The 16503-nt window shown below is 50.5% G+C and overlaps 1 protein-coding gene across 1 annotated transcript in view; it reads left to right on the top strand.

Moving 5' to 3' along the window:
* The window catches only part of LOC309568122 (kinesin-like protein KIF18B), a 183133-nt gene that overhangs the window by 28702 nt on the left and 137928 nt on the right, over positions 1-16503 (top strand). Inside the window, exon 7 of the mRNA XM_082273725.1 lies at positions 7443-7619. Coding sequence (XP_082129851.1) covers positions 7443-7619 — 177 coding nt within the window. The remainder of the gene's footprint in view (positions 1-7442; positions 7620-16503) is intronic.

The raw sequence follows: 16503 nt of genomic DNA, 5'->3' as shown, positions 1-16503 counted from the left end.
TTCACGTGGGATCACAATCAGTTGGGTGATGAAGAGTTCACTTTGTGACTTTATAGACTTTGTGACATCACTTTTTGGACTATTTCTATTTTCTTTATGATATAAGCGCAACTTTATTTGGTTTAGATTACCTTTGATTAGCCAAAAAGATTATACTTTATTAATGGGGACCTGACAGCAGAGCCGGTCTAGTCAGAGCTAAACTTTTATTTGACAGGATTTAAAAAGGTGTGCAGGACTTAATCTCCAGAATTTAGGCCCTTTAGTAACAAAGTGAGACTATAGCTAGGTTCATGCTAGTGCAGCTGCAATTTGATCTGATTATCAGTGCGATTTTTATGTAGTGCCACACCTGTGCGTTTTTGATGCATCTTTGACATGTTTTTCATGCCGCTATGTTTTTGGTAGGGGAAGGAGACTACTCTATTCTCAGGAGCTGGTTGGTTTGGACCAAGCTAGTTCAATTTTCCTCACTAAGCGCTGCACTGTATGAACTGTATGTAGCGTCAGCTACATACAGTACATAGTGCCAGGTATTAGCTGTGAGGCACCTGGAATCACACCTGGATTCACACCTGGAACTAGAGTCGGGCTGAGCGGCGCTCTGCCATTCATACAGCAGCTAGCAGCTTTGTATTCTTTGAATGAATAGAAAGTTTCCTCTGGCCGATTCGGAGATCCTGCCTCTCTACCTTAGCCAATCAGAGGAAGCTTTGTATTCACAGAAAACAAAGCTGCTTATGAATGGCTGAGCACTGCTCAGACCAACTCTTGTTTTGTTCTGAATGTAAGACGGGACGTCTGTCTCACAGCCTGAGCCCAGCGCTGAAGCGACATACAGTTCATACAGTGCTTAGAGCCAGTGCAGCACTTGGTAAGGAAATGGTTCATGGAGACCAGCTTTAACAGCCAGTGACTCATCCCCTTCGGGTCTGGTATGAATTTTTAAAGTGATTGTAAAGTTATTATATATTTATTTCTCTTACGTCCTCCGACAGTCGCCGCCACCTCTAAGTCATCACTATTGGGTATTAACTTCCGCTCCGCAGGAGTAGCTAGGCATAAGACTTAGTCAAAAGAACAAAGCATTTATCATAGACACACCCATGGGGGCTGTCCCACTGGTCAATACCCCCCTGCAGTGATCCCTCCCGACTCAGTTTGTCTCTGCCTAGCGTCAGGAGTAGTCAGGGTTCAGTCTCAGCCTTGTAATCTTTTCTTTTGATTTTTATTTTTAAAAAATGTCAGTTTTTTTCTTTGCTTTACTAGCTGTTTATTTTGTCAGCTTAGTTAAGTCGGATCTTCGAATGAAGATGGATTCTGCGGAGCTGGGAATTCGAAGTGACTGCCCTGGTTCTCCGGGTCAGAGGGATCCCCAGCCCGCCATCGAGCGTTCGGCCATGTGTTCGTCCTGGCATTATGAACGACGCATCCCTGCTCGCAGCAGGGATGCAGCCTGTGAGGTGGCTACCTCACTGGAAACATCTGCGGTACTGCAGTGTCCTTTTCTTGGCTAACGGTATTCCATGTCAGATGAGGACAGCGGCTTTCCGTTCATAGAGGCACCCCACGCCCTCTGGTACAGGTAAGTACTTCTGTGTTGGGCCTCTGTCTGGGGTGGCAGTTCTGTGTTGCTGTGTGTTCCCCATGTCTGTGCCTGTGTGGGGCTCCCTGATGCGATCCCTGTGGGGGTCGCTTGTACATGCGCTGCTGTGTGTTTTTGGGGGCCCCTTCCCCTGTGTCACTTCGGTGTTTTTAGGGGGGCAGACTGCGTGTGCGGCGGCCGCAGCGGGTAAAAAACGCGCGCTCCGCCATTTTTAGTATGGGCAAGCATGTTTGGCTTCACTATGGGCTTATCTGCATGCTGTTTTTGGCGCCATCCGACGCCATCTTATGTGTGGCAAAACGATGTTCCGAGCACATGTTCGGCGGCCATCTTGCCGAAGCCTCCCATTCAGTTCTATGGGCAGCCATTTTCCCTGGGTCTTGCAGCTTATAGTTCAGCCTCTGATGACCTCACTTCCTTTTCCTCTGAAGCAGCGATCGATGTGGTAACACTCTGTGGGGGCTCTGCAGACTGTCTCTTCCATAACTCTCTGTTTTGTCCTTCCTGGCTCAGTTTCTTCTCCTTTTTGGGGGTCTTTGGTCACTGTACATATAGCGGTGGGCTGCGCATTCCGCATCGATTTTAAAGGGCCAGTACCTTTTTATTGCACTGTTTTTTTTCTAATTGGGCAATGCAATCTCAGGACAGCAAATTCCCCCCAGCCCTGGTGGGGGACCCCAGTCCTGCTGTGGCCCCTGTTATACCTGATTTGGCCGCCATAGTGGCGTCTTTAGTGTCCAAAATGGAGGTGCTGATGGCTGAACGTGCTGCTAGGAAAAGGCCCAGATTATCTATCTCCTCTGATTCAGATGGTGATGTGGCTGCTACGGCGGGCGTGCCCTTTTCAGGGTCTCGCTCATCCCTGGACCCTGTGGGGTCTGAGGGGGGGTTGATGATTCTCCCCCGGGGTCGCCTGAAGAACGCGCGACCATGGATGAGTTGATTTCTTCTGTGAAAGAAACGCTACACTTGGAGGATGAGCCCAGTCCTCCGGGCATTGTGTCCTCTTTTGGTACACACAGGACCCGCAAGTCGGCGCAGGTTTTTCCCTGCCCCGCTGAGTTTCATTACACTGTGAATGAACTGTGGCGCACTTTAAAACGTCCATTCATGGTCCCTAGTCGGTTTAAGTTGCTTTATCCCTTTGCGTCGGCTACGGAATCGCGATGGTGTGTGCCTCCACAGGTGGATCACACTGTGGCCGTGTTAAACAAGGCTACCTTGATTCCTACTGAGGAGACCCCGGTGTTCCGGGATCCCACGGACAGGAGGTTGGAGTCTCTTGCCCGCCATTCCTACATGGTGGCAGGTTCCTTGCTCAAAACTGTTTTTCGCGTCCGTTCTGGTGGCTCAGGCGGTGGCTGATTGGACTAAGGTGCTTAGACGCAACCTCGCGTCTGATTCTGCCCCGCCTGCCACGCTGGCTATGGTGGACCAAATTCACCAAGGAGTCATGTATTTGTGCGATGCGGCCTTAAATGAGGCCCCTTTTGGTAGCACGCCTATCTAGTGTTGCTGTGCTTAACTGTCGACTGATCTGGCTGAAGAGCTGGTCGGCTGACCAGACCTCACGGAAAACAGTTGCTGATTTTCCCTATGCGTGTTCTTGCCTTTTTGGCGAGGCGTTGGATACCTTGGTAAAAGGCGTCACGGGGGGCAAGAGCACCATGCTGCCCCAGAACCCAAAGAACAAGTCCTTTCGTGGCAAGCAGGGTTCCGACTCTCGACCCAATCAAGGGTCCATTCGTGCCTTTAGGAATCAAACCAAGGGCAAGCCCTTCAAGGGCCAGGGTAGCCAGAAGAAGCCCTGGGCGGGCAAGCAGAAGTCCGGCAATGCCGGTGCGGCGGGTCAATCCGCCTCTGCCTGAAGGGGCACCCTCACCCATTTCAGTGGTGGGGGGGACGTTTGCGCGGTTTCCTCCAACCTTGGCTGCTCCAAATTCCGGACAGGTGGATTCAGGAAATCATTCGATCAGGGTACAAGATCGAATTCCTTTCCCAGCCGGCGGACAGTTTGTTTTTCCCTCAAATCTTCATTTGACCCCAGGGTGCCTGCAGGACCTGCATCAAGCGGTGCAGGACCTCCTTGCCCAGGGGGTGATTGTCCCGGTGCCTCATCGGGACAGGTTTTAGGGGGTTTTATTCCAATCTGTTCACTGTGCCCAGAAAAGAGGGCAAGGTGCGTCCTATTCTGGACTTGAAAGCTCTGAACCGCTTCGTGCGCGTTCGAAAGTTCCATATGGAATTCCTCCGCTCGGTGGTGGCCTCCCTGAGTCCAGGGGAATTCCTGGCCTCTATAGACCTGAAGGATGCGTACCTACACATCCCCATTTTCGAGAGTCACCAGAGGTACCTTCAGTTCGCCAATAGCGGAGGACCACTATCAGTTTGTGGCGTTACCTTTCGGTCTCGCTTCGGCTCCAAGGGTCTTTACCAAAGTGTTGGCGCCTGTTCTGGGCCTGCTAAGGGCTCAGGGCATTGCGGTCTTGGGATGTCTGGACGATCTCCTCTTAAGATCGAGTGCCAGCCAGGACCTACTGCGCGATCTGTCCACTATGGTACAGACGCTCCAGGAGTTCGGATGGACCATCAACGTACAGAAGTCGACCTTGTCTTCTTCTGTACGTCTTCCCTATCTGGGAGTTCTGGACTCTGCTCAAGCAAAGGTGTTCTTGCCGGAGGACAAGCTCCGGACCTTACAGGACGAGATCAGGTCCCTCAGGGACAAGCCGTCCTTGTCACTCAGGACCTGCATGCGGTCCTTAGGGTTGATGGTATCGGCCTTCGAGGCGATACCCTTTGCTCAGTTTCACACATGTTCTCTTCAAGCGGAGATCCTGGCCAGGTGGGACAGACTACCTCAGTCCTTGGATCTGAGTGTCTCATTGAGTCGCCGGACCAGAATGGATCTTCTGTGGTGGCTTCAGTCCCCGGCTGTGTCAGAAGGAAAATCCTTCCGTCCGTTGCTGTGGACGGTGATCACCACGGATGCCAGCCTGTCAGGCTGGGGTGGAGTCCTGGGCAATCTGTCTGCCCAGGGCACTTGGTCAGGGGAGAAATCCTCCCTTCCGATCAACATATTGGAATTGAGAGCGATCAGACTCTCTCTTCCAGTGGTCGGATCGTCTTCGGGGCCGTCCTGTTCGGGTACAGACGGACAATGCTACCGCGGTGGCTTACATCAACCACCAAGGGGGCACCAGGAGTGCCCGGGTGGCCCGGGAGGTGACCGACATTCTGTCTTGGGCCGAGACTCATGTCCCGGCAATTTCAGCAGTTCATATTCCGGGTGTGGAGAATTGGCAGGCCGACTATCTATCTGAGCCGCCAGACTCTGGACCAGGGAGATTGGTCCCTACACCCGGAGGTCTTCCAAATGCTGTGTGCGAAGTGGGGATCCCCAGACGTGGATCTGTTTGCGTCTCGGCTAAATCACAAAGTGGAAAGATTTGTGGCAAGAACGCGCGATCTGTGGGCGGACGCCCTGTATGCGTTGGTGGCCCCTTGGCATCAGTATCGTCTGATGTATGTCTTTCCTCCGATTCAGTTGTTGTCCAGGTTCCTTCACAGGTTAGCCTCGGAACCGAACTTGGTGATTCTAGTGGCGCCGGACTGGCCATGTCGGTCCTGGTATGCCGACGTTGTTCACCTGGCGGTCGAGCCTCCTTGGCAGCTGCCAATGCAGGAAGATCTACTGTCTCAGGGACCGATCTTCCATCCTGCTTTACAGTCGCTGGCTTTAACGGCCTGGCTGAAAGCCAGGTCCTGAGAGACAGGGGTCTCTCCTCAGAGGTCATTCCTACTCTTATCAAGGCTAGGAAAGCCTCATCTGGTAAAATCTATTACCGTACCTGGAAAGCTTATTTCGCCTGGTGTGAGTCCAGGGGGTTCTCCCCTTGCTCATACTCGGTGATGAGAGTGTTGGCTTTCCTTCAGACCGCCTGGCGCTGGTCATGATAAAGGGCCAGGTTTCTGCACTGGCTGCTCTTTTCCAAGGCCCTGTGGCGTCTCTTTCCTTAATTTGCACCTTTTATTCAAGGTGTGCGACATTTGGCTCCTCCCCGGATGGAGCCTTTGCCTCCATGGGACTTGAACTTGGTTCTGTCCGTATTACAGCGTTCTCCCTTTGAAAACATCCGAGAGATATCATTACCTCTGCTGTCTAAAAAGGTTGCCTTTCTAGTGGCGATCACTTTGGCTCGCAGGGTTTCAGAATTGGCGACGTTGTCTTGCCGCTCTCCTTATTTGGTGGTTCACAAGGATAAGGTGGTCTTGTGACCTCATTCGTCTTTTCTCCCTAAGGTGGTCTCTGATTTTCACCTTAATGAGGACATTGCTTTGCCTTCGCTCTGTGCGAAGCCTAAGCATCCTAAGGAGGTTGCTTTGCATTCCTTGGATGTTGTCAGGGCGATTAGGGTTTACCTGTCGTCCACTGAGTCCTTTCGGAAATCGGATTCCCTCTTTGTCCTTCCTGAGGGACCTCGGAAGGGCATGGCCGCGTCTGCGGCGACCATTGCCAAATGGATCAGATAGACCATTGAACAGGCCTATGCTTTGAAGGAACGGGTTCCACCTTTCCCTGTTAAGGCGCACTCTACCAGATCATTGAGTACGTCCTGGGCCTACCGGCATCAGGCCTCGGTGGCCCAGGTGTGCAAGGCTGCGACTTGGTCGTCTGTGCACACCTTTTCCAAATTCTATAGGTGGATGTTCTGGCATCAGTAGATGCCTCCTTTGGCCGCAAAGTTCTCAGTGCAGCAGTGCCTTAGGGGACCGTTGTTTTTTGTGGGTCCCTGGCTGTTAAGGTGTTTATTCCCTGGATATTTGTTTTCCTGGGTTGTTGCTCCTGTTGAGCCGTTTCTATTGCCCAGAAGGTTCTCTTACTGTGCGTGTAAGGTTCCTTTCTCTGATGTGGGTACTGCGTTGCCTTTTCTGCGGTTGCGTCTCCCACCCCTCATGTCTACACTGCTTTGGGACATCCCGATAGTGATTTAGTGACTTAGAGGTGGCGGCGACTGTCGGAGGATGTAAGAGAAAACTGAATTTTTGTAAAATCTTACCGTAAAATTCCTTTCTCTTCCTCCGACAGTCGCCGCCCCCGCCCCCACCCCTCTTTTGGGGTTTTTTCTTGTACACCTACTGCTATTCTACCAAACTGAGTTGGGAGGGATCACTGCAGGGGGGTATTGACCAGTGGGACAGCCCCCATGGGTGTGTCTATGCTAAATGCTTATTTCTTTTGACTAAGTCTTATGCCTAGCTACTCCTGCGGAGTGGAAGTCAATACCCAATAGTGATGACTTAGAGGTGACGGCGACTGTCTGAGGACTCAGAGAAAGGAATTTTACGGTAAGATTTTACAAAAATTCCTTTTTTTTTTAAAATAACAAACCTGTTATACTTATCTGCTCTGTTTTGCACAGACCAGCCCCGATCCTGTTCTTCTGGGGTCCTCTGCCGGCAATCTCTGCTTCTGTTCTTTGTGTGCCAGCATAGGAAGCCGCTTTCTATGGTGGCACACATGCAGGCGCAATCTCACCCCCTGCTCTCTTGACACTGGGTCTGATTGACAGCACCAGGAGTCAGTGGCTCGCTGCTCTCACTGAGTCCACAGAGGAGAGGGATAGCAGCGGCGCTGCTCTCGAGCACAGCACTGGATCTAGGTCGGGCTTAGGCACGTTTTTGTTTTTCTGTATAACCTGTTTGTAGGATTTGTAAAAAATAACTGGATTAAATTGTGATTAACGTGACTCGTGTTAATTTTTAAGCTCTAGGTGGTAGTGCATGAACAAGCCAGGTGACTAAAAATGTCTTGACTTTTTTTTTTTAAACCTAGAGCAAAAAAGCTCACATTCCCTACAGAGACAGTAAACTGACCCGGCTTCTTAAAGACTCCATTGGAGGAAACTGCAGGACAGTCATGATTGCAGCTATCAGCCCGTCATCTCTGAGTTATGATGATACTTATAATACACTTAAATATGCCAATCGTGCCAAAGATATTAAACTTTCGGTGAGTAGCTGTCAGATCATTGTTGCTTTTCTAATGATTACTGAATTGATTGAAACACTAGTGATATCTTGTAAACTATAAGACCTATTTCCTTATTAGTGAAAGGTATCCAGAGTCATTTAACCCCTTCGCGCCTAAGGGTAAAACAAATCGAAATGCCTAAACACAATTTTGCAACTTTAACATGTGTTAGAAAAACTGAACATATGGTCACAACTACTTTGTGCATCTAGGCAGATTAGACTAGACTGTGTTTTTTTTCAGGATAAATTGGGCTTTCATTTGGCAGTAATGAATATCTCCTGATTTATTTTTTTATTATCAAAGAAAAACTGGCCCAAAATGGTAAAAAAAAAAATTAAATTTAGCTGTATGTTTCTTGCTACTACCGTAACCTACCACCAAAGAATAACCCAAATTAAATTCTCCTGCTCCCGAGGATCGCAGCAATATCACATATGCGTATGTTGTTGCTTGTATCTGCAGTACAGCCCAGAAACAATAGTGCACATTTTTTTTTTTTTTTTTTATTCTACCGAAAACACACTGACCCTAATTAATAATAAAAAAAAATAAAAAATACTGACCCTGATCTTTGACCCTAATCCTGGCACTGACCTAGATCAAACCTTGATCTAGGTTTTTTTTTTCTCTCTGTAAGGAGAGAGATACTAAGTATCACAGAGAAAGAAAACACGGGGGGGGGGGCTCGATCACTGTGAAAGCCAATCAGAGGCTATCGCAGCAATAAGGTGACCCAGAATTGTGAGTTCTGAGTCCCGATTGTTAGTGCAGTGCCCAGGACTCCCACTAAGACCTTGGTCTCTGTGCTGGGAACATGCCATGTGGCGCGTTCCCAACACAAAGGGAGATGCGCAAATATGCGACCCCCCACGGAAAAAACACCAGTCCAGTGGGGCCGCATGTTTGCATACTGTCAGTGTGATGACGTTATTAAACAATTGTAGTTCCTATAACCTGAAACCTGTAAATTCAAGTAAACTGCATAAGCTCAGATAGATTTCAGGGTAAACTGTCACTACAATCGTTAGACCTAGAAGAGAAAAAAATAAAATTTCTCTTTCGTTCATTGACAGACACAGCTCCTTCTTTGACTCGTGGGTTATGCTGCTCTTCCTAGGAGTAGGACACTAGGCAGAAAAGAGTTAAAGTTTGACTACGCTTATAGGGCAGTCCCAGGGGGAATACTCCCACTTCCTGCTCTGGGACCTCTGTTTTTGTTTTTTTCTGCCTAGTCAGGAGTAAGGACCTAGCTCCTTGCCTGGATCTCCCTGGTCCTGGCATTTTTTCCATTTAAACTAAATTTTTTTTATTTTCTTTTCCTGTGCGAACTACAGTCATCTGCCGAGCTGGTCGACCGACTGGATATCCTAGATCCTTAAGGTCTTCCCAGTCTGGCTAGCATGCGTACGCAGGCCTAGGCTCCGCACTAGGTCGGCCGCGACAAAGTCCCACTGGAAGGGAACTGGCCTTCGAGCGAAACACCCCGAGAGGACGCACACAACCTGCTTGCGCCCTGAGTCGCAGCATACCTCTAGCCCGCAACACCCCCCCCCCATTCCAAGATAAGGAGGTGGTCAACTTGGAGTGGTGCCCACCCGGTTCCATGGTGTGGTAAGTAGTGTCCCCCCTTCTCCCTTTGTGGTCCCTCGTGTGGACGTGGGCCCCCTTCTTGGGATGGTCGGATCCCTGGGTTCCCTTCCATTCCTCCCAGCCCCTCTAACAGTCACAGTGGTCTTTTGGCCCCAATCTCACACCCCCCCCCCCACACCACCCCGGGTGAGGTACGAGCTGGCTTTGCCAGTTGCTCCTGTAAGGGGTGGGTGGATAGGGTTTTTGTTGACCGGGCTGTCTGAATCGCACACAGAGGGGGTCTTTGAGAAAGTTCACGGCCCCCCGGGGGTTCGTGACTGGGGCAGGGATGTCCTCTAGGCTCCCTGCGGTGGTTATTGGGCTGGGGGGGAGCGGATGTATGATCATCCGCAGGTCTGCACCTCACGTGGCTGGATCAGGACGAAATTTAAGTCAGCGGCTTTGCGGCCTACTTGTGGCTGTCTGAGTGCCTGACAGAGCTGATGATATAGCGGATGGTACTGCCGTTTGTATGTGTGCCAAAAATTGAGGCCACAACTTTTGCGGCCTACTCGTGGCTGTCTGAATGACTAACCAGACTGTCTGAGCTGCTGATATGGTGGACGGTGCTGCCGACGGATGCACGCCTTACGTGGCTGGGTCGAGCCAAAAGTTGGGGCCACGGTTGACAGAGCCGGCTGTCCAGGTGATTGAACAAGCTGTCTGAGTGACTGACCAAGTTGTCCGAGCTCCTAACCGAGCTGCTGATCAAGCTAACAGATCTGCCAGCAGACTCGCAAACCACACGGCCAGATCGAGCCCTAAGTTTAGTCCGAGGCTTTGTGGCTGGCTGTCCGAGCTGATGACCAGGCTGTTTGGGCTGCTGTCCGGGTTGATGAAGTAGCAGACGGGTGTCCACCTCCCCCCCCCCCAGGGGGGAGGACATGTGGTCTGCCTGGCGCTCCCCTTGAACCGGGGGGCGCTGCATTTTTTAGCGAAGTGAAGCAGCCATTCTTGTGTGAAGGTACTCTGCCTGCGCGTCTGCGTCACAGCAGGCTTCCTCTTAGGGCTATGCCCTAATATGTTCTCTATGGAGGGCGACCCTTAGATCTAATAGGTGGTCCTTTTTGTGGACCTTTAGCCAATGTCTCTTTGCGGGACTGTGGTCGGCGACCTTCCCTGCTTGTTATGTTCTCAGGGTGAGCTTCGCATAAATCGACTTTACTGGGTTTGTGTCCAAGCTCTTCGGGCGCTCTGACGGTGAGAATGACTCCTCTTTTACTGCGCATGCAAGGGCACTGGTAGATGCACTGATTGTATCGGTGCAGAAAAACTTTAAACATGGGGGATGCCGTTGCTGCTGCGTCAAAGGTGCCGGTCCCTTGAGGCCTGCAGAACCCCTAAAAAGGCAAAGGTATTTTCCTTTTTCCCGCCTACTGTGATAAAATTTTTGCGAGTCAGTTGAGTTGTTCTAAACGCAATATGGCGGAGCCTAAGCGTTTCGATAGACGGTATCCCTTGAAGAGTCTCTGTTGAGTACATGGGCTGTCCCACCTGTGGCTCAGGTCTCCAGGCTGAATAATTCTGCCCTATTTCCAGGGAATGAGTCTCCTGTTTTTAAAATATCCTTTTGACGGGAGAGCCGAGACTTTGACCTGTCGCATGTTTGCTGTGGCCGGTTCGGTCCATAGGCTGGTGTTCACCATAGCATAGTGTCCCTGACTTTCCCGAGTGGGCAAAGCTTTTGCACCAGGATCTGGAGGGGAAACAGATTCCTCCTGTTTTTACGGAGCTGGTAGACTAGTTGGTCCAGGGGTTGCAGTTAGTCTGTGATGCCTCTCTGGATGCTGCTCCCTTAGTCTCTGGGCTGTCCGTGACAGCAATGATCCTTCGGTGCTTGATGAGGCTAAAATGCTACTCTGCGGACCAGACTTTCCAGATGGCCTTATGTGATCTTCCCTTTTTGGGGAATCGTCTGTTCGGAGCCTCCCTGGAAAGACCTCCTCCGGAGGTTCCATGAGGTGGCGGTCTGGTATGCCGAGAGCGGGTCCTTCCAGACTTGCAAACAAACACTCCTTCTACCTGAAGGGTTGCTCTCACCTGTATCTGGACCTGTATTTTCGGACCCGTGGATCTCCCTGATTCAAGTCAAGTGGGTCCACGAGCTGATTTGGTCCAACTACAAGATCAAGTTTTCGGTCTTCTCCAGAGAGGTTCTTTCCTTCCAACCTGCGTTTATCCCCAGACCGCCTGCGAGGTCTCTTCAGGGCTGTGCAAGACTTGCTAGTACAAGGGGTGATTGTTTTGGTCTCAGATCTCTGGTCTTGTTTTATGTTTGCAGGTACCAGGAAGGAAAGCGGGGTTGGTCCAAAGGATCCAAAGTCCTTAGATACTTTGATTCGGTTGAGCCACAACACAAGATCTGCTCGGTTTATGGTGGTTTCACTCTCCAGCACTATGCCAGGGCAAGTCCTTCCTTACCGTTGTTTTGGTCGGTGGTAACGACGGACCCCAGTCTGTCGGGCCGGGTACTGGGGAAGTTCTTTGCCCAGGGAACCTGGACAGTGGAAGAATCCAAACTACCGATAAATGTTTTGGAGCTCAGAGCAATAAAGCTTTGTCTGAGCCACTGGATGACTCGGTTGCAAGATTGTCCGGTTCAGATTCAATCAGACAATGCCATGGCTATGGCTTACATCACTCACCAGGGGGGCACCAAGAGTGTCTTGGCGGCCAGGGAGGTGGCCGAAATTTTGGCCTGGGTGTAACAGTTTGTCCCAGATCTCTCTGCTGTGCACAGGTGTGGAGAATTGGCAAGCGGATTACCTGAGTCATCAGGTGTTGGATCAAGGGGAGTGGTCCCTACACCCGTAGGCGTTTCATCACCTGTGTGTCAGGTGGGGGACTCACGAGGGCGATCTTTTTGCTTCTCGTCTCAACAAGAAGGTGCAGAGGTTCGTAGCAAGATCTTGAGATCCACTGGTGGCTCCTTTGGGTTGGTATTGACTGATTTATGCCTTTCCTTCCCTGAAACTTCTACCGAGGCTTCTATGCTTAATAGAGGTGGAAGGGATTCCGATCATTCTGGTGGCTTCAGACTGGCATCGCCGGTCTTGGTACGCAGACCTAGTAAGGTTGGTCGCCGATTCTCCTTGGAGACTTCCTCTCAGGGAAGATCTGCTATCTCAAGGTCCAATCTTTCATCCTGCTTTACAGTCGCTGGCCTTAACGGCATGGCTGTTGAAAGCCAGGTGTTGAGGGACAGAGGTCTTTCTGACCCTTTGATTCCTATGCTTTTGAAGGCTAGGAAGATATATCATCGTACGTGGAAATCATACATTTCTTGGTGCGAATCGCTGAAGGTGCACCCTCGCTTGTTTTTGGTTTCTAGAGTTTTGGTCTTTTTGCAGAAAGGGGGATCAACAACGGTTGGCTTTGGGCACTATCAAAGGCAAAGTGTCGGCCTTGGGGATTATATTTTCAACGCCCGTTAATTACGCAGGCCTTGATTCGTATTTTCATTCAAGTAGTGCGCCATATGGCTCCCCTGAGGCGGTCCTCGCTATCTCCGTGGGATCTAAATCTGGTATTTTCTGTTCTTCAAAAGCCTCCTTTTGAGAACATTCAGAAGATTCCTCTGCCTTCATTGTCTCAGAAGGTTGCTTTTTGTGGCTATCACTTCTGCCCGCAGGGTGTCTGAATTGGCCGCGTTGTCCTGCTGTTCACCCTATCTGGTGGTCCACAGAGATAAAGTGGTACTCCGACTAAATCAATCTTTTCTCCCTAAAGTTGGTTCTGATTTTCATTTGAATGAAGACATTGTGCTGCCTTCACTCTGTCCCAAGCCCAAGCATCCTAAGGAAATTCCCTTTCATTCTTTGGATGTGGTTCGGGCGATCAGGGTTAACCTGGCGGCTACGAAGTCTTTCAGAAAGTCTGATGCTCTTTCTCCTTACTGAGGGACCTCGTAAGGGATTGGCTGCGTCTGCTGCGACCATTGCCAGGTGGATCAGGCAGACGGTTGTTCAGGCTTATTCGCTGAAGGGTCAGGTTGTTCTTTTCACTGTGAAGGCGCATTCTACTAGACCGCTGAGTGCCTCTTGGGCTTTTTGCCATCAGGCATCAGTGATGCAAGTTTGCAAGGCGGCAACTTGGTCGTCTGTGCAGACGTTCACAAAATTCTACAAAGTTGATGTGTTGGCATCTTCGGATGCCTCTTTTGGCCGCAAGGTTTTGTAGGCTGCTGTTTAAAGAGAATCTTTTTTGTTCTCTTTGAGGGTGTATGTTTTTGCTAGGTGAGCTCCAGTTGTTCCCCTGGCCTCTCGGGTATACCACCCCCCCCCCCCTCAGCTGTTCCTACATCTGGGGGGCAGATGTATTGCGGCCGCTGTGGGGGGGGGGGCGGCGGGTTCTGGTTTTGTCCCCTCCTGGGGACCATTCGATGCCTTTTGTCTGCTTAAACGTGGCGGATGAGGCTACAGTGTCAGGAACGCAGGTGTCTTTTGGCACCCGCAAATCCCAGAAATCATGCAAGGTGTTCCCCTGCCCGTAACTTTTTGACAATATTGTCAATGAACATGTTAGTGGTGCCCAAACGTTTTAAATGCCGTTATCCCTTTGTGGATAAGGTTTCCACTAGGTGGACCGTGCCACCAAAGGTGGATTATCTAGTTTCCAGACTGAATTAAGTCTTCTGTGGTCCCGGTGGAAGAATCCCGGCCTTTACGGACCCCGTTGATAGACTGATTGAGTCTCTGTCCTGCAATTTACATGTGTTAGCGGGCTCAATATTGAAACCAATTTTTGTGACCACCCTGGTGTCGCAGACTGTCACTGAATTAAAGGTGTCTTGGAAACAGAACTGCTCTCCCTGGGGCTGACTGAGTTTATGGATCAAATGGCTCAAGCCCTGCTGTATAAATGTGATGCTTTGTTGGATGCGGCTCCCTTGGTGGCCAAAGTGTCTGCTGTGGGGATTGCTGTTAGACGCATGGTGTGGTTAAAGAGCTGGTCTGCGGACCAGGCTTCCAAAAAGGCTCTTTCTGACCTTCCCTTTACGGGGGGAGAGGTTTGGATCCTACCTGGATGAGTTGATCAAAGGCCATACGAGTGGGAAGAGTTCTCTTCTCCCTCAGTCCTCTAAGGGCAAGGCACCACGTGCTAGACAGGGGCCTTCTTTTTACTGCTCATAGGCGGCCCCTTCATACCTGGGTTCGGAGGAAAAGGGAGTGAAGCCATTCAGGCCTTCTGGGGGTTCCAAGAAGACTGGGTCGGATGAGCCGAGTGCTGGCACATCTGGATCCGAGGACGAGTCCTCGTCTGCATGCAGGGACGCCCTCACCTGTTTCAGGGGTGGGGGGACGTCTTTGCTTCCTTCCGGAACCATGGACTTCCTTGATTCAGGACAAATAGATCTACGAACCAATCCAATCTGGTTACAAGATCAGATTTTGGTCTTGACTGTCGGGACAGGTTCCTCCCGTCCAATCTACGCCTATCTCTAGACCGGTAACGGATTTATGAGGTGGTACAAAATCTGCCATTGCAAGGGGGTGTTTGTGCCGGTTCCTTCTCGGGAACGTTTTCAAGGGTTCTTCTCAAACCTGTTCACTGTGCTCAGGGAAAGAGGCATAGTGCGTCCAATCCTGTATCTCGAGGCTCTGAATCGCTTTGTGCGGGTACAGCAGTTTCGAATAGAGTTCATTCGCACGGTAGTGGTGTCTCTACTCCAGGGAGCGTTTTTCTTCTCTTTATTGGGGAAGAAGAGCATTATCAATTTGTGACTTTGCCCTTTGGTCTCGCATCGGGCCCCAGGATCTTCACCAAAGTGTTGGCTCCGGGGTTGGCATTATTGCGACAACGTGGGATTATGGTACTGGGGTACCTGGACGATCTCCTCCTAAGAGCTGAATCGCATTCAGCCCTGTTGGCCGACTTGACATTTGCTGTGCGGACTCTGCTAAAGTTCGGTTGGAACATCAATTCCAAAAAATCTGTCCTGATACCATCCTTAAGTCTGGATTATCTGGGCCTAACTCTGGACTCTGGACCCTGCTTCGGCAAGGGTTGTCCTCCCCCTGGAAAAGCTGCGAAAGTTGCAGGGGGGCGATTTGTTTGCCGTTATCCATCAATCTGTCCTTTCTGCAAACTTGCATGCGGGCCTTGGGTCTGATGGTGTGGACCTTCAAAGGCGGTTCCATTTGGTCAGTTTCACTCGAGACTCTTACAAGGCAAAGTCCTTGAACGTTTTGATTCGGGCTGAATCGCAACACAAGAACTGCCCTGTTATGGTGGCTTCATTTGTTAGCACTATGCCAGGGTAAGTCCTTCCTTTCACTGTATTGGACTGTGGTAACCACAGATGCCAGCCTGTCAGGCGGGGGAGCAGTGCTGGGGAAGCTCTGCGTCCAGGGGTCCTGGACGTTGGAGTCAATTTCCAACCAATTTTCTGGAACTCGGAACGATAAAGCTTGCCTGAGTCTCTGGACAACTCTTTTTTTTGTAGGGTTGTCCAGTTGGGATTCAATCGGACAATACCAGGACTGTAGCCTACATCTTTCCTCGAGGGGGCAACAAGAGCATCTTGGCAGCCCGGGAGGTGACCAAGCTCCTGGAATGGGCTGAGAAGTTTGTCTAGCCCTTTCTGCTTTGCACATTCCAGGTGTGAAACTTGGCAGGCGGCTTGGTAGAGTCAATCTGGTGGTTCCAGACTGGCTACGCCAGTCTTGGTATGCAGATCTGGTAATGTCAGTCATCAGTCTTCCTTGGAGACTTCCTTTCAGGTAAGATCTGCTGTCTCAAGGGCCGATCTTACGTCCTGCTTTCCAGTCACTGGCCTTAGCGGCATGGCTGTTAAAAGCCATGTATTGAAGGATGGCTCCTCCGAGGAGATCCCCGTTATTTCGTGGGATCTTAATGGGGTTTTATCTGTTTTTTTGAGTACATCAGAGAGATTCCTCTGCTTACGTTGTCACAGAAGGTTGGCTTTTTGGGTGGCTATTGCTTCTGTCCGCAGAGTGTCGGAATTGGCGACGTTGTCCTGCTGCTCACCTGATTTGGTGGTCCTCAGAGATAAGGTGATACTTCGACCTAATCAGACGCTTTCTTTGTCTTTACTGAAGGACCTCGTAAAGGATTGGCTGCGTCTGCTGTGACCATATCCAGATGGATCAGGCAGACGGTAGGCATTCGCTGAAGGGTTAGGTTCCTCTTTTCCCTGTGAAGGCGCACTCTACTAGGGCCATCAGGCGTCATTGATGCTAGTTTGCAAGGCGGCAACTTGGTCATCAGT

This window comes from Pelophylax lessonae, assembly GCF_965119305.1.
Source record: "Pelophylax lessonae genome assembly, chromosome: 12".
Classification (NCBI taxonomy): Eukaryota; Metazoa; Chordata; class Amphibia; order Anura; family Ranidae; genus Pelophylax; species Pelophylax lessonae.
The sequence above is the reverse complement of the archived record's forward strand: the minus strand, read 5'-3'. Positions and strand labels throughout refer to the sequence as shown.